The sequence below is a fragment of the Arvicola amphibius genome, chromosome 17 (assembly GCF_903992535.2).
Source record: "Arvicola amphibius chromosome 17, mArvAmp1.2, whole genome shotgun sequence".
NCBI classification, from domain to species: Eukaryota; Metazoa; Chordata; class Mammalia; order Rodentia; family Cricetidae; genus Arvicola; species Arvicola amphibius.
In genome coordinates this window covers 20,944,258-20,963,237 of record NC_052063.2, presented here as the reverse complement: position 1 = coordinate 20,963,237, position 18,980 = coordinate 20,944,258, and the positions used below count along the sequence as shown (strand labels likewise).

Here is an 18,980-nt window from a genome sequence, read left to right as displayed (position 1 = left end):
GATTTCAAATATCACAGAGGCTTTTGAAAGATATTAGCTTACAGGGCTTTAGGATAGTAGAATTAGCAGCAAATACTTGCAGAAGTGATTTCCAAATCTGGGTCTGTCAAGACATGATGACCTTAACATCCCAGCACCATGAGAAAAAGTTTAGGGTGTTGCTGACTCGGCCTGTTATAAACAGGCATACTGAGTGAATGGCAGTCTGACTGCTTCCCCTCCTGAACTAAAAGACCAGCTACAATGTCATTAGGCAGATCTTAAAAGTCTCAATAGCGGACACAAAGAATTTGTAAAAATTTATTTAAACACTAGGAATCTCTAAGTTTCCATGCATTGATCATAATTTCCCACAAAATAATTAAAACATCTTAAATAATTAATATTGATATATTAATTGAAGATTAATAACTTGGAGAACCAGAGAACAGTATTGAATACTTCCTGTAAGCTTTCATATTTTTTTTCACGATTTATGCAAAATAAATATTATAATTGCATGGTAGAGTTGAGAAGAGTATAAGAAGAGAAGCTAAGCCGGGCAGTGGTGGCGCACGCCTTTAATCCCAGCACTCGGGAGGCAGAGGCAGGCGGATCTCTGTGAGTTCGAGACCAGCCTGGTCTACAAGAGCTAGTTCCAGGACAGGCTCCAAAGCCACAGAGAAACCCTGTCTCAAAAAACCAAAAAAAAAAAAAGAAGAGAAGCTAAGTGGTTCACTCAGGATTGTGTTAGAATTCACAGTCAGGCCTCTTCTTATGTATCTTTTCGGAAAACAGTGAGCCTTTCTTTTTTCCCTGTGCTGACAACCCAGATCTCTGCAAAGGCTAACCATGTCCAGAAACCACTTAGGCACACAAGCCAGCCAAACCTCTGAATTATTCAGTCAAAGATCTTTAGTGATTCCTGTGTTAAAAGTTAGCAGAAGACAGTAATAAAATAAACTTGGTAGAAATTCCCAAGAACTTTTTTGGCACTACTTCTTGAAAAAAAAATTACTGGGCACAGAATATCTACTTGATGATGGTGTTCAAGAAGAATAACTAGGAATTTTATATTAAAGAAAGAATAGGTAATGGAAAAGAATAAATGGCTTAAAACTGGACCTAAATATATGGATAATCTAGTATATGAGAAAAGTAATATTTTAAATCAAGGGAAAAAGAGTGGAATATTTTTAAATGGAACTATTATGTTTCAGGTAACAATAAATAAAGAAAGGTAAACTTACATCTCACTTCTTTAAAAAAATCAAGTTTCAGAGGAGTCTATGGATAAACTTGTGAAAAATGAGAATATTCATATAAAGAATGCCCTAAGAAATGTTCAACTAATCCTCAGAGTGTGCACTGTGTGTCCTGATAAAATTATGAGATAATTAGACAGTATCTTCAAGACATGAAAGGTGGGCCTGTGATTTGGGGATTCTTACTTCTAGTAATATGCTGTACAAATGCAGTTTTCCAGCTATGTGATTAGCCCTATTATGTTTTCCAGCATGTTGAATAGTAAGTGGTATCAGTTCAATCCATAATTAAAGAGAATATGCTATATTAAAAATGCTGTATTTCTTCTTAAGAACACATGCTAGATATATACTTAAGATTGTGTCGAAAGATTAAATAAATAAAAACAATTTTCAGAAGAGAGTGTTTGGCACAACATTTGTAGCTAGTTTTGTAATGATAAGTGTAAGAATTTTAGAAATATGTGCAAGATCATATTAATTGGTATTTTGCAGAGTAGAAATATGGGAAATGAGGGAATGCTTTTAAGTGTTATACTCATATATAGATTGGGATTCTTAGATCATGAACTTTTATAGTACTTTCATAGTCCAGAGGTCCTAGCAATTTGAAAATCCTATTATGATTTCTTCTTTTCTCAGATAATAATAACAGAGTGAAGCTGATAGCTGATGTCAGCATTCCAGGATCAGATTACATCAATGCCAGCTATGTTTCTGTAAGTTACTAATTTCATAGATAGCATATTTTGATAGAGCACGAATACTATAATTTTCAAATACTGAAAACAACAAACTCACCCAAACACTATGGAATAGAAAATGCCATTTCTCCCAATAACAACTTGATGCACGCATATTTCAGAGATAGGAATATGTCAGCTTTTAATTCATTATTTATTTTACCGGCTTGTGCAGATAGAACATTTCTTCTCACTATCCCTGACCTTTGCACCATTTCACAGCCTTTGTTAATATATTCTCTGAACACAAGGTCAACTAATCTCTCCATCAGTGGAGTATCAGTCAAAATGACAGTCATGTTCATACAATGTAAAAACTTGTTACATGCCTTTCCCTTTGAGATATGGAGTCCATCAAAGGGATGATGTTGATGTAAAATGTGTACTCCATCTAGCCACTCGGCACACATCAATGAGTCAACATGGAGATAATTGTGATGTACTCAGTGTAGTCTCTGGTGTATCAGAGATAATCAATCTTACTGAGTCAAACGGAAAACCGAATGAAGCCAATTTGGTCTCTATCCCTCTTTTTCTCTTTGTTTCTTTGTTCTGCCAATATTCTTCCCCATCCCGATACTTAGAAACCTCTATTCATCCAGGGCCACAGCTTGGCTGACACATTCTTACAACTTTATAGTGGGAAGAAAGCCCCTTTGGTCATTTAATGTGACAATCATCTTGGAATGTTTTCTAAATAGCCTTGAGAATTAATTTGTAGTGTTTCCAGGCATCAACTCATTAATTTTCTCCCAGCGTAGATGGCTTTATCTCTAAACAACTCTATTATGCATTTTTTTCCTACTGGCTTCAGCTGGAGTGGGGAGATTAATCATTGTCATCTTATGACACTCAAAGATTTCTGCTGCTGAGCACATTCTCCAGTTTTCCATTATTTTCTTATTCTTAGGTATTTTCCTACTCACTGACTTGCCACTTCCTTCAGTTTATTTCAATTGATTTGAGGTCCTTCTATGATTCCTCATCCTTTTTCCTATATCAAACATTTCCTACATACAAACATTGTATTCATTTTTTCCACGCTTCTGTGAAGTGCTGTATGTGTAGACTTCATTATTATTCCTTACTAGTCAATATTACTCTGAAATTACAGTCCCTTATTGGGTCTTATTGTCAGTTCAGTGGCATAGATAATGGAGAAGTGAAAACTCCTTCACATATCATATTAGGGATGGTCTAAAGATGATATGGATTTTATCCCATTTTGACGCTATATCTGTAGGTCTTTATTGAATTGACCATATGAATTTACTATTGTAAGGTTTTATTCATCCACCAAATGATTGAGTCCTTGGGGTATGCCATTCATCTCTAAATATACAGGAGTTTTATACGTACTAATTTTAACAGTAGGCTAGGTCTTAGAGCCTGTTGAAGTCCCACTTTTGCAATAATTCCTAGATATCTAGATTTTAAATATATACACTGTCCAATTATTCAAATTTCTTGCAATGTTACAGAATGTGACAAAGTTAAATTATTGTACTATTTTCAATGCCTGATAAGTAGATTCAAATCAATACCTAATTTCTGCAATGTGGTATCAAATGTGGGACAAATGGTCAAATAGGATAGGATATAGGCTCACAGAGACTAAAGCAGCAAGCACAGGGCCCGCAGGGGTCTGCTCCTGGTCCTCTGCATATATTTTATGACTGTTAGTTTGATGTTTTTGTGGAACTCCTAGCAGTAGGAGCAGGTGTGTCTCTGACTCTTTTGCCTGCTCTTGGGACTCTTCCTACTATCGGGTTGCATTGTTCAGTCTTGATATGGGGGCTTTTGCCTTGTGTTATTATATCTTTATTTTTTGTTTGTTTTGTTTGGTTTGTGTTGTCTCTTAGAGTCAAGCTCTTTTTTGAGTGGATCTGTGAGAGAAGGGGAGGTTGAAGGAGGAAGCTGGAGGAGTGCAGGGAGGGGAAAGTGTGGTTGGAATGTTTTGGATGAGTGGAGAATCTATTTTCGGTTTTAAAAAAAAGGAAAGCAGTTCATTCTAGTAAGCATGACGAGCAAACAGATGAGACAGCAAAGTATTATCTATGAACCTCTAAGTGGTCTCTCTAAATGTTAAAGTTGTCAGCAGGCAAGAAGGCAATATTGCAAGGGATGAGGTAGTTTAAGCAGGGATTGGGCTGATGGCTCATTAGTTAAGAGCACCTGTGGCACTTGTAGAAGACTCAGGTTCTATTCCAGCACCCACAGGGTACCTCATAATTATCTGACACTCTCGTTTGGCTCAGAGGGCACCAGCTGTACACATGGTGCACATTTACGCATTCAAACAAAACACTTACATACATAAGCACATACTTAAAACAAGGTACTTCATGCAATAAAGTAGGAAGCCTGGGGACATATATTCTGTTACAATCAAGTGATGTTAAAATGTATGAAATCTTTTTTTTTAAAAAAAAATCCTGTGATTTACATGGTAAGCAGGAATAGGAGAAGGAACTCCGTGTGGAAGCAGGTTTGTGCAGCACTGTGAGCAGTGTTCTGCATTGCTAATACTCGTCAGGAAAGATCCCTTACTGTAGAAACCAAAAACAAGAGGGAAACATATAGCGATGATACCATAGTGTTCTTTACTTCTCTATCTCTAACTGGCGTATGCTTTACATCAGAAAACACATGTGACCCTTCAGTTCCCCCCAATTTACCAGTTTTGTTATGTGACACCTTCTTTTAGTTTTGTTTTGTTTGGAGGGTTTTTGTTTTGTTTTGTTTTTCCCTTGGAGACAGGGTTTCTCTGTGTAGACCTGGCTGTCCTGGAACTCACTTTGTAGACCAGGTTGGTCTTGAACTCAGAATTTCTGCTGCCTCTGCCTGGGTGTTGCTTGAGTACTGGGATTAAAGGTATGCAACATTATTATCACCCAGCTGACTTTCAGTGGAAAGTTGATGAAGTATCCCCAAAAGCAAAAGACAGAGGCTAGAGTGGCACTGGGGTTCTTATTTCTTTGAATCTGGGAGCAAAGGGAAGAGAACTAAAAGGAGGTATTAAAAGAGTTTTTCTGTGTGAAGAAAAGCAAGCTCCAGGAAAGGGAAATAGAAGAGGGTGGCAGTCAGGAGTTACTGAAAACAGGACCTACCACTAGGCTTGTGTGATAGTACGTACCTATGTTTCTCTGTCCTGGACCAGGCTGGGGAATTGTTGTAGCAGGCGTGGTCGGCCAGCAATGGGAAATAACAAAACTAGCCTTATATGAAATACTCTGCTTTAATAAAAGGAGAAAATGGAAAAAACTTACAGAGCCAGAGTTCCAGCAAAGAGCAGGGAACGAAGAGAGCAAATCATCAAAATACGGATCTTTTTTATCTTTTTTTTTCTTTTTTTATTAAAAATTTCCATCTCCTCCCCTCCTCCTCCCCCTTTCCTCCCCTCCCTTCCACCCATACCTTCCACTCCCTCCCTCTCCAGGCCAAAGAGCCATCAGGGTTCCCTTAACTATGTTAAGTCCAAGGTCCTCCCGACTCCCCCTAAGTCCAGGAAGGTGAGCAACCAAACTGACAAGGCTCACAGTGAGCCTGTCCATGCTGTAGAGTCCAAGCCCATCACCATTGTCCTTGGTTTCTCAGTCCTCCTCCACCGTCAGCCACATTCAGAGAGTCCAGTTTGGTCCCCTGTTCCATCAGTCCCATTCCAACTGGACTTGGTGGTCTCCAGTTAGTTCTGTCCGACCGTCTCAATGGGTGAACACACCCCTCACGGTCCTGACTTCCTTGCTCATGATCTCCCTTCTTTTGCTCCTCATCAGGACCTTGGGAGCTCAGTCCGGTGCTCCAATGTGGGGCTCTGTCATTTTCTCCATCCATCGCCAGGTGAAGGTTCTATGGTGATATACAAGATATTCATGAGTATGGCAATAGAATCTGGACATTTCTGGCTCCCTCTCCTCAGCTGTCCAAGGAACTAGCTGGGGGCATCTTCCTGGACACCTGGGAACCCCTCTAGAGTCAAGTCTCTGCCAACCCTAAATGGCTCCCTTAATTAAGATATATAATTCCCTGTTCCCACATCCACCCTTCCTGTATCCCAACCATTCTATTCCCCCAAGCTCTCCCCATCCTCCACTTCACGCTTTTCTCTCCCCATCCCCCCATCTCCCCATCCCACCCCACCCCCAAGTTCCCATTTTTGCCTGGAAATCTTGTCTACTTCCAATATCCAGGAGGATAACTATATGTTTTTCTTTGGATTCACCTTCTTATTTAGCTTCTCTAGGATCACGAAGTATAGGCTCGATGTCCTTTAAAATACAGATCTTTTAAAGGTATTTTGTGCCCTGGAGGGGTCATGCCCCTCAGACAAGGAATTGGTCAGCTACCCCATCAAATTGTATTTCTTTAGCCAGCACTTAGTGAGAGGCTATAACATTTTGATAAAGGATGTACCATGAGAAAGAAAGAAGATGAGAGGTTGTAGTCTCAGAGGTAGCAAGTTGAATATCTCGAAGAATTCAGAACCAACAGTGGAACTGAGATTTTATGGACAAGAGAAAGACTCTGTCACCAAGCATGAACACTAGAAATTCTCTATCAACAGCTTTTCACCCCGTGTGCGTTTGTGTGAAATATTAACAATAACCTCAGAGTTAGCCAGGCTGGGAATTACTAATATGAATAATTAAACAATTATGTATTGGAATTCGATAGAAAAAATACTGTCTTGTTGGCAACAAATTATTTTTTTTACATGTTCTACAATGTCTGGGACATAGCACTAAGTAAGCAAATGGGTTCACTAAGAGAAGTACTTTTAATGATTCAAAACTTGGGTGTGCCTACTTTCTCTGCCCTTTTGTGTCTGTGACCCTAGGTATTCCAAGTTTCTAACTCTATGAATGAGGAACAAAAACACCTTCCCTAAAGGCTGCAGCAGGCTTAAAGAGGCCAATGTGTGCAAGCAGCTAATCACACTTTATGTCACCTCAGAAGCACCCAATGAATGCATGTTACTTTTATTGTAATGGGTGTTTAGCTAGAGTAGATTTTATACTTCTTGGCTAGTAACCCAGAGGCAAATCTTAGAAACTAACTTAAGGATAGCTGTAAAAACTGCCATGTAGGCTCAGTGATGATGATCAGACTTGAAACGTGCCATGAAACTCACACTTTTTTTTCCTAACTATTATAGAGCTTTAAAACCATTTAAATTGCATATTTCAATTCAGGGAAAGCTTTCTAGCTGGTAGGTCTCTTCTTGGAGGAAGTGAATTTTATATGCCGATACTCACTACTAGAGGCTAAGTAGTAAAAAGAAATGGCGTGCTTCCCCAGCTCTAAGAAAATATGGAGGAAGTGTCTCCAGCCTTTCCTCCTGTGAGACATTTCACTGTTCCTTAGCCTTCCTTTAAAATCGAGTCACCTTACCCAGAGAAAAGCTTAAATCTAATTGTCCTCTCTATATGAAAAGCAAAGTGTAATGGGGCTGTATATTATGTGTATTAAGGAAGAATTTAAAACAAGGTTTATACATTTAAAACTCATCCTGGCAATGGAGAACCATTTAGAACATGGGTCATTTGAATACAAAGCTTTCATGGATCAGCATAGGACTTTGCCTTCTCTAACACTTTTCTTTTTTAAAAAGAAAAATAATTAATTACATTTACTCTTTGACCAAAGAAGAAGAGAAAGAAGACAACAAAAATAATGCTGTACAAAGTGTATTTATCATCCAGTAAAATAAGGATCATTTAATGTTATTTTTATAAATACTTGCTAAAGGTTTCAAAGAAATAATATTTTATGTGTTTATGCTCAAGTTCCTTGCAGAATGAAGTATAGTTGATCATGTGTGATATTAATTAGCATCCAAACTGGTTCCTTTCTAAGCCTGAATGCTTTCTTCCAAACCTGGCTCACCACTGAGTCTGCATCATCGACCATAGACATTAAACCTAAAGAAGGGCAAAGCTTCCTTGTTCCTCCTTGCCCATCTCTCTCCCTCCTCACTGAAGCCACCAAATTGAGTTCATGGTATTAAGTACAGAACACATTACCTGTCCTTTTGTGTTTTAACTACTGTTTCAAATGTTCTTAGCTTTAACTCCAGGGTCACTACTGCTCACTCAACATTACCTCTCTCCTAACTCCTGATGATGTCAAAATCCGTTTAGAATGTGGATTTGCTGCTATTCTCACTATTTTATTGATCTCTTCTGGTTACTAGCCCTCTGCTTGACATCATCGCAGGGTTCACAGCACAGACCTCGTCATCACTTGCAGTGAAGCCTTGCAGCCTCTCCACAGTCTTCAAAATCTCTCTTCCCGGATCCCTGGAATCTGACAGTTCTCCCTCTCTGCTGTAACCTGTAGCCGAAAACCTTTTCAGAATTTGAGTCTTCCATTCCGATCGATACTTCAGCTTCTCCCATAGTTTCTATTTCATAGTCCATTTTTTTGTTTCTTTCGTTTTCGATTTCTTTAATGATTTTTTTCTTCTCTCAGTCTGTAGCTTTTATGACTATCCCATCTTGTTTACAGAAAACTCAATGAATTCTCTGTTCCCCTAGATATGATTGGAGAAATATGCTTAACCACACCAATGTATGCTACTTTGCACTCAGCTTTGCTAACCAGAATTTTTTGAACTAATTAATTCTATCCTGATCACAGTTTTTCCTCCTTCCCTCCTCTTCTTCTAGTCCCTCTGCCCAAACCCCACCCCCATCCACTCCCCTTCCTTTCTCTTCAGAAAAGGGCAGACCTCCCATGGCATATCAGTCAGACATGGCACATCAAACTGGAGTAAGAGGCACTTCTGCTATTAAGGCTGGACAAGGCAACCCAGCAGGAAGGAAGGGTCCTAAAAGCAGATAGCAGAGTCAGAGACAGCCCCTGTTGCTATAGTTAGGACTGTCACTAGAAGTCCAAGCTATACAACTGTAACATATGTGCAGAGGGACTAGCTCAGTCCCATGCAGGCTCTCCGGTTGGTGGTTCAGTCTCTGTGAGCCCCTAGGAGCCCAAGGTAGTTGATTCTGTGGGTTTCGCTGTGGTATCCTTAATCCCTCTGGCTCCTGCAATCCCTCTCTTCAACAGGATTCTCCTAACTATGCCTAATGTTTGGCTGTGGATCTTTGCATCTGTTTCCATCAGTTATGGGGTGAAGGCTCTCTGATGACAATTGGGATAAGTGACAATCTATGAGTATAGCAGGATATCATTAGGATTTATTTCATTGACTTTTTTGCCAGCCATGTTTAGTTCTATCCTAGGTCGCTGGGCTATGCAGCCTCTGAGTCCTGGCCCTCCAGGCAGTGTCAGGGGTGGGCTCCCACTCATGGTATGGGTCTCAAGTTGGGCCAGTCATCTGTTGACTACTCACTTAACTTCTGCCCCTAACCAGAGATTTTTGATCATATCACAGTCCCGTAATCCATTTGAGTGCCTGCTATGGGAATTATTTCATTCTTTCTCCCAGCCCCAAGTCCTGTCCCACATGTCCACCTGTATCTGATGTCTGTACCACCTCACTGATACAGTGAATGCAGTGGGAAGACCTCCTGTTCATCTTCAACTGCAGCCATAGTCTGACTCACTCTTCCTTCTGTGTCCAAGACAAATTCTCCTGGTCCCTAAGTAGCTATTCCCTCCTCTCTAAGAGCATTGGCTGGGGACTTTTTTCTCTCTTCTGCCCCATTAGTGTTAGTCTTTGAAAAAAACAAGCAAACATATTTTAATTTCCTTCATCTTACAAAACCAAATATCATAATATTACATTAGCACTTTTTAACTATCTACATGCTCATCCTAATGTAGCTTTCTTCTGTTATTAAAGATTTTTTTTTTAATTTTATATGTATGTGTGTATGACCACGTGTGCCTGAGTTGGGATTTGGGGTCTGCCCATGGTGGTTAGAAAAGGAGCCTAGAATACCCTAGAGCTAGAATTACAGATGCCTGTGAGAAGCCTGATGTGGGTGTTAGAAACTAAACTCTGTCTCTCTGGGAGAGATTAAAGCTCTCTTAACTGTTGAGACATCTCTCCAACCTTCTTCCCTATCCAATTTTTTGAGACAGGGTTTCTTGAACTTCAAGATGGCCTGGAACTCCCTGTGTAACTGAGGATGACCTTGAACTCCTCATCCTCCTGCCTCTATACCTCAACTGCTGCCAATACCATCACACCCAACTTTTCCCTGCAGTACCATGACCCATGCACACTGAAGTCCCTTAAGAAACTCTCTGTGCTCACCTTCTATTCTTCTCCTTCCTTATCTGTTATTCAGACTGTTCAAATCATGCTTTGATTTGAAACTAAACACACACACACACACACACACACACACACACAAGCACGCACACACTGCTCCTTTTTCCTTTTGAGATGACTGGTTAACCACTTAGGAAATTTGAATCAAATATCAGCCCCTCTGCCTTTTCATCGGATATGAAGTTCGGATTTTTTTCATCTGTACTGCACTGATTGTCGCTCATTAGTTTGACCTGTGAGTCTTGAAATGATCTAAATCATAATCCTTGAGCTTACAGCCTCCTCCTAAATTCATGTTCCTGGTGATCTGGTGGCTTTATGTCAAATTATCTTTCTACATAGAGCTTCTTCCCTTTAATCCAAATGCACATGCCTGGTTGTATAACACTTCAACTGGGATAGCTAATAGTTCACATTCAACACATAACAATTTGAGTCCCTAATTTTCCATACAAATTCCCTTATCTTTAAGACTTTGTCTTCTTCCTTTGGAGTCATTGTTGTTCCATCTGTATACCTCATGCCCTCTACACATTTATTATGTTCCCCCATTATCAAATTCCACTAAACTTCATTGGATTGTGTGGTTTCGAGTTGATGTTGGAAGTTTGCAGTGTCTAAGATTATTTACTACTCAAAAGTAGGCAATATTTTTAAATAATCCCATCATTTACAGCTAATACATTCCCACTATTGATCAGAAATAAAAATTTGCTGATGCTGTGTACGAAATTGCTTCCTTCTAGGGATACTTATGTCCAAATGAGTTTATTGCTACCCAAGGCCCATTACCAGGAACAGTTGGAGATTTTTGGAGAATGGTATGGGAAACCAGAGCAAAAACATTAGTAATGCTCACACAGTGTTTCGAAAAAGGGCGGGTGAGTTATATGAAATACCCCCAACAGTGTGTTCTTTTTATAATGATATTGATATTCATGAATGTTCCAACTGGTGCTGTGTATAGATCATCAAAGAGGTTGCGATCTATAAAGTAGCTTTGCCTTAGTGGCACTGATGGTTCTAAAGAGCAGCGCTATGACGGTTCATGACTGCTGATTTTTCTCTGGATGCAGATCAGGTGCCATCAGTACTGGCCAGAGGACAACAAGCCTGTGACTGTCTTTGGAGACATCGTGATTACAAAGCTTATGGAAGACATTCAGATCGACTGGACCATCAGGGATCTGAAAATCGAAAGGGTAAAATAAAGGAAAAAAAGAGGGAAAGTGAATATGGTATAAAATATGACTGGCTTAAATGCATAAAGTGAAATTAATACCAGAATTATCCCTTGTACATAGGCTATGTATTTGACCATGTTTTTGCACTGTTTTGTAAATGTAAACTGAGGTATGCATGTAACTGTCTCATTCCAAATCATGTGATTACAGTATATATTACTCAATTGTCATGAAACTCATGGGCTAAAAAATAAATAGAAGAAAAAAGAAATTACTAGAGCACTTGATACATTAACTAATTATTCTTTATGAATAGAAACTCGGGAATCAGATATTACAGTAAGAAACCTGAACAATAAGACAAGCAGCAGAGAAGCAACCAGTGACCTACTGTCCCTTTTGTGTCTCCATTCAAAAGGCTGAGATCCCCTCTAGACCCCGCCCTACTAATTCCTAGCTCTCTACTGTCCTCAGTCCTCCAAAACCTCTGTGGTTAATTTTGGTCAACCAATATCTAGCTCCACCCTCTGATCCAAAGCAAACTTTCTGTTACAATGGGATCAAGGTACCACACAAGAACCACTGTGTTTATTCTATGTGAAGAAACTATTTTAAGACAGTGGTTTCAACACCATTCATCCCTGAGTCCTGAAGATCTGATGTGTATGTATGTGTGTGTCATGTGTGCTTCATATATTTATGTGCAGGTTTATGTGTGGTGTGAGCACAGGTTCATCTGTACATGCGGGTACGTATGCATGTGGCGGTTGATGGTCAATGTTGGAAGTCTTTCTTTGATTGTTCATCACCTTTGCATTCCCAGACACTCACACTGAACCGGAAGCATATAGGTTCCGGCTCAGTATACTGTTTATGCTGGATGGCCAATGAGTTTCAATGGTCCACTTGGCTTTGACCCTGCCTCTCCGGTACAGCATAGGGTTTACAGCTGTCTCATAGGTGTGGGGATCTGAAAGCTGGTTCTCACGGCAGCCATATCTCCTTCCCCTGCATTTTCATTTGAATCCAGAACTTCCACAGAAGAGACAGTACTGGCTACCACTATATTATTATATAGCTTCCCCTTTTTGTATGGTCTTTTCCCTCTCTGATATACTAGATACTCAATACCCTTGTTTTCTATAGATAAGGAATTCAAGTATTTTGTTTTATGTCAAATCGTTTCAAAACCTAAGCTCTGCAGAATGTCCCGCTACATTACAATATATTTTGTGATTCACCTTCAGATATATTTGAAGATCTATCTTTTATTGATACCATTCACAATGACATGCAAGTTCCCTTCTCCTTTTGCTTTGTGTTGGGCTTTGAACAGAGATTTCTGTGTGCTAAGCAAAAGCTCTGCCCCTGATCTTCATTGGCGGCCTCAATCCTGTTAGTTGTAGCAGTAAAAGATTTCATTAGTAGTTATATAAACAAAATTTGTTTTGCCTGGTAGAAGATATCTTTCTAAAGTCACTGGTGAAAGCTAAGACATCAGTTATCTTTGCCCAGCATATCCTTCTAAGGAATTTTATCACTTCTAATCTGCCACTTTGTCTAGCATGGAGACTGCATGACTGTCCGACAGTGTAACTTCACTGGCTGGCCTGAGCATGGGGTTCCTGAGAACACCACCCCTCTGATTCACTTTGTGAAGTTGGTGCGAACAAGCAGAGCCCACGACACGACCCCTATGGTTGTACACTGCAGGTGAGTAAGGTGACTGTAGAGCCCATGATACGCTTGAGATGGCCTTTAATCTGATGAGGACTTGTTAAAATCACGATGAGTATTTTATTTTCTTATAGAAGATGGATTTAGATTCATTTCAGCTCATCATTTCTAAGAATTTTATTGGTTGTGATAAACCAGAAGGTAGATTTCGAAAAGTCTAAATGGCAAAGATAGGTGGCTGCTGAGTCAATGTGTGACAACACAAAGTTAAATCATCTCAGTTTCGTGTGCCATGCTTTGTTCAAGCCCATTTACTAACAAAGAAAATATGTATAATCCAAAGTAATAAATAAAAATTCCTAGTTATTTAGCTAATAACATCCTGCAATAATCACTGATAGTAATATGTCATAGACATAAATTCAGACAAATTAAATACACAGAAATTCATTAAAGTCAATATTTTAGTCAGTTTTTTCCAACTACAGCTTTTAACACGTTATAAAGAGGTTGCCTGACCCTTTCTGAATGGAGATGGAGGAGGAATAGATTGGGACGAGGGGTAGATGGGAATTGGGGGAACAGGATGAGAGGAGGGAGGGGAACCTGCAGTTGGTATGTAAAATAAATGAAAAATGTTAATTTAATTAAAACTCTAAAAAAATTAAAAAAATCTTGATCAGCACAGGCTTTGCGATTTTAATCTCTTGGTTGGATGATACTTCTCAGAGGCTCCTAAATCATTTAAAAATCACAGCCCAACACTTGCCCTTTGTGTTTATTTCTGATAAAAGTAGAATAGTAATAAGGCAAAGCATCCTTCTGTGTTTATACACAGTTTTGGTAAAATCAATATGCAGAGAGTCTCCAAATAAAAAGAGAATCTATCTCCAGCTAAGCACAAGAAACTTCTCAGAATATGTCTGTACCATACTTCACTGTCATCATCCTCAACACAACTAAACCTTCACTGAAAACAGCCCCTGTGATTTCATCTTCGTTCCAGCGCTGGGGTTGGAAGAACTGGAGTGTTCATTGCTCTGGACCACTTAACACAACATGTAAATGACCATGACTTTGTGGACATATATGGACTGGTGGCTGAACTAAGGAGTGAGAGAATGTGTATGGTGCAGAACCTGGTAAGATATCTGAGCTTACACTCAATTCATTTTTGCCAGCTCCAGAATTTCTCCATGGGAACATCTTGGTGCCGCAGCCTGCAGTGTGAGAAACCTGTTTTGCTTTATGATAAATATTGAGCCAGGGGAAACACATGCAGATTGTGGGAGGACTAAAGATATAACTGAGTGCGGACACAGACTGTTCATCCTATTAATTGTTTCTTGTGGACATGTAGAAGACAATTTACAACACAGATTAGCATTTAATATTTAGCAACTTTGAAAAACACAGAAAATAAATTCAAAGCCACCTCTATAGAATGTGTTAAAAGCTGTAGTTGGAAAAAACTGACTAAAATATTGACTTTAATGAGTTTCTGTGTATTTACTTTGTCTGAATGTATGTCTATTATATATTACTATCAATGATTATTGCAGCATGTTATTAGCTAAATAACTAAAAATTTTTATTTATTACTTTGGGTTATATATATTTCTTCTTTGTTAATAAACTATACAGTACAATGGAAATGAGACTAACAGTCATCTGATGTTTACTGTGTCCTAGTAAAATATCAGTTCCTTTACATATGTTGTCTTGTGTAGTCCTGGTATAATTCTTACTGGTAGATCAGGGGCCAGGAAACCAAGCATCCATCTAGGTCTTACTGGCTCTACTTTACCAGAAAAGAATCAGACGTTCCCAGATAGAAAGGATATTTTATAGGGTAAGAGCCAAAAACTCTCATCTCTTTAACTAAAATATATAAGTTCTTCCTGTCTATTTCTTTTCAAGAGCTCTGTGCACTATAAAAATACAGATTGTCTTCCAGCAAACACAAAGATCTGTTGCATTAGCATTTTCCCAAGTATACTCTGAAATCCAAGTGGCACCGTTGCTGTGGGGTAATGATTTTGTACTCCATAAAGATTTTTCACTTGTATTGATTTAATAAAATGCTGATTGGCCAGTAGCCAGGCAGGAAGTATAGACAGGGCAACCAAACTGGAAGAATTCTGGGAAGAGTAAAGCCTCAGTCTGTAGGCACCAGCCAGATTCAGAGGAAGGAAGAAGGAAATGCTGCAGTGAGAAAAAGTACCAAGTCATGTGGCTAATCATAGATAAGAATTATGGGTTAATTTGAGTTGTAAGAGATAGTTAATAATTAGCCTGAGCTAATAGATCAAACAGTTTATAATTAATATAAGCCTCTGTGTGTTTCTTTAAGACTGAATGACAGTAGGACCAGGTAGGACAGAAACTTTCATCAAAGTCTCTGTCTACACTTATTAAAATCTGAGAAAGCAGAACTGGTGCTTCACGTGAGAAAGAAACCACCTTTTGAATGTGGCATTTCTTTGAACCCTTAAGTGATTGTGCATTGACAATAACAATAACAAATAGTGTATCTCTCAGTAGCGTGTTTCACACTTGAGGAGTCTCTCAATATTTTGCACTCCAAATCTGTGATACCATCTTAAGTATATGATGCTACAGGCTTCAGATGTCCAATCTTATTGAGAAAAATATTTAAGTATTTAACTCCAACACAAATTATTTATTTTTTGCCAATAAATTGTATGAGTGTAAGCAGTGACTATGCTTTGTTTTCCAACTACCCAGACAGGAATAATCACACAGAAACGATATTAGTTGCAACATTGTTTGACCAATGGCTTAGGAGTATTTCTTTCTAGCTCTTACATCTTAAATTAACCCATTTCTATTAACCTATGTATTGCTACAAGGCTGTAATTTACCAGTAAGTTTCTGGCATCTTTCTTTTTCAGCAACAAATGGCATCTGCCTGACTCCTCCTTCTTTCTCCCTTCATTCATTTTAGTTGTCCCACCTACTTATATGTAGTGATGAGCTGTGGGCCGGCTTCCCGCTGCCTGGCTCCTGGCCGCCCAGCTAGCTTTATCCAAAATAACAACACACAAATTGTATTCTTTTAAACACTGCCTGGCCCATTATTTTCAGCCTCTTATTCACATCTTGACTGACCTGTATCTAATAATATATGTAACACCATGAGCGGTGTCTTACCGGGAAGTTTCTAGCGTACGTCCATCTTGGGCTGGAGCTTCATCGCATCTGGTTGCAGAGGCAGGGCAATTGTCTGAGCCATCTACCTCACTTCTTTCTTCCTGTTCTGTCTACTCCACCCACCTATTTTCTAACCTATTAGGCCAAGCAGTTTTCTTTATTAATTAACCAATGAAATCAACAGATTGATAGAAGACCCACCTCCATCACTTATATTCTGCCCTTCTTAATTAACCAATGATAATAAAAATATTCACAGAATACAGACTGAAATTCCATATCATATGAGTATGTAAATTATGAAACATAAGCAAAGTGAGAAAATAGAAAACATGGAAGAATAAGTAAGGGACACTTATTTAAAGCTTGTGGCAATTGTTTGGACTTCATATTATTACATGTTTCCTTAAAAGAAGCTACATGGAGGATAAAATTGTTTAAGCATATTTTAAATTAGTTATAATTTTTAAGATGAGGTAGCTCAGCAGTTAAGAGCATTGACTGCTCTTCCAGAAAACATCAACTCAGTTCTAAGCACCCACAATCTTTTGTAATTCCAGTTCCAGAGAACCCAACACCTTATTCTGTCTTCCACAGGCACTACAAGCCATGCTGTGCAGACATTCAGGCAAGAAGTCACAATCACACACACACACACATCAAATAAAATAAAGGCTTAAAAAAGAGTAATAAGTTTTTTGTCATGTCTTATTATAACATAATTATTAATAATGTTGTTACTTTTTACCTTATGATTTGATAGAATCTTACTTTAGAAGCATGAAGATTGCTAAGCATACCAATTTCTTCTCATTCATTGCAGCTTGCATGTAGACTTTCAACCTCTAGTTTCTTTGTAGGAATCTTTCACAGCCCCTCCAGTTCTAGAAGGATTATCTAGCTATATCACGTCCATGACCATTCCCTTCCGTGCTGACAGGAACAAGTGGGTGAAGTATCACTCTTCCCTCAAAGTGCTTCAGAAATGGAATATGACGTGTGTCCTTCACAGATATACAACCTAAGTAGTTTACATATCCCTAAACTCAAAAGCAACCTACTGCTTTTGAGCTTAATTTAATTTTTACATCACTCATTTCATTATTTTTGATAAAGAAACTTTTGCCAAGCTTAATCTAAAGTCATCATTATTATAAATTTTAATATATTAAATATACAAAATTCCCACCACGATATCCTCCTCTTAAATTTATGTCCTCTTTTGCTATAATTATTATTCATGCACACATATACACTACTGAGTCCAATTAGTGTTGTCTGTATGTACATGGGTTTAGGGCTAACCACTCAAACTTTGGTAGTCCTTAAGAAAACAGGCTGTCCTTCCCTCTGCAGTTATTGACTGTCTGTAGCTCCTGAAGCAGAGGTGGGGCCTTCTGGGCCATTTCCTGCATCCATGATAGCATGATAAAAGACCACATCTGCCTTCTGTGGTAGGTTCTGCAAATCAGATAGCTGCTTCTTATCCTGGGGTCTTACAAGAACTCCACTATCTATCCAACTCTTAAACATTAGAAAAATTCAAATTCCTTCCTAATTTTAGTTTAAAATAGAAATAAGGATAAAAGGAAAGCTAACATTTTCTTCTCAAAACCTTAAGGATAAACACTGACTTCCAGTAGCATCCACAGAATTAGATTTGGCTCTCTTATCTAAGACAAAACAGAACTGATGGTGTCTTAGAGTTCAAATTCCATCTTCAAATAAGAAAAGTTGAATCACTTGTGAGGCTTTGCAACTTTGTAGAAGTGATATGTATAAAGACATTTATAATTCAGCAGCACCAATTAATAAATGTGCCCAGCTTAGTACTTGATATTTGTTACAAACTTCTTATAACATATATGTTAGCCAGCTGGAGCAAAATATTTCAGGTTGGATAGGGGACTGCCATGTTCAAGGATCCAAAGTCAGAACTGAAATAAGTATCAAGATCTGATTATTTTTGGCTATGAAACTTCGGACTATTTTTCTTTAGTGAACTTTATCATTTACGCAAGCATGTTATCAGCGTTAAAGAAAAGCAAATGTTAAAGAAAACCAAGAATCATGTCCAGGATACTGTACGTGTCCCACAAGGTTTCCCTGCATCCCCTCTTTTGCAAGAAAACAAGTGTTCTGAAGCTCTTTTTTCTGTCTTAGTTCCACGACATTCTGCCCTATCTAGTGTTTCTATGTAATAATAATAATAATAATAATAATAATAAGGAAAAATGACTATATCCTGAATCCAGTCCTTATAAACTGGTGTTGTCCTGCAGACGAGGCATGGCTTATTTTCTTCAGTTACACAGAGGCATGATTTCAGTTTCTATGAGGAATGTCCCTGTCTCAGCTCCTGCTGCAGTAACAAAACAAGAGTGAGAAGGCAGGAAGCCCAGCACCATCCTGCTGCTGGAAGACATCAAGGGGACACAGATCATAACTAGGAGGAAGAGAGATCTGAATGGCCATTCTGAGAGAAAGCTCCGAAGTGCTATTACATCGTGAAATATAACTGATGCTTTGATTATGGTCTGGATTAGTTCCTGTCCTGCTTTGGGTTCTGCTGGAAGTCAGCTGGCATAAGCTCACGTGGTAGAAGAAAAATAACTAATCATATTTTGCCACATATTTTATGTATATTATATCCTTTAAATCTCCCAGCACAAGTCTTGGGTTTTCCGGGACCAGGGAAGTAAGCATCAGAAAAAGAAAT

The 18,980-nt window shown here is 38.7% G+C and overlaps 1 protein-coding gene across 1 annotated transcript in view; it reads left to right on the top strand.

The window, feature by feature from the left end:
• The window catches only part of Ptprq (protein tyrosine phosphatase receptor type Q), a 176,892-nt gene that overhangs the window by 155,727 nt on the left and 2,185 nt on the right, over positions 1–18,980 (top strand). The window contains 5 exon segments of the mRNA XM_038314879.1: positions 1,887–1,963; positions 10,973–11,107; positions 11,303–11,428; positions 12,975–13,123; positions 14,094–14,229. Coding sequence (XP_038170807.1) covers positions 1,887–1,963; positions 10,973–11,107; positions 11,303–11,428; positions 12,975–13,123; positions 14,094–14,229 — 623 coding nt within the window.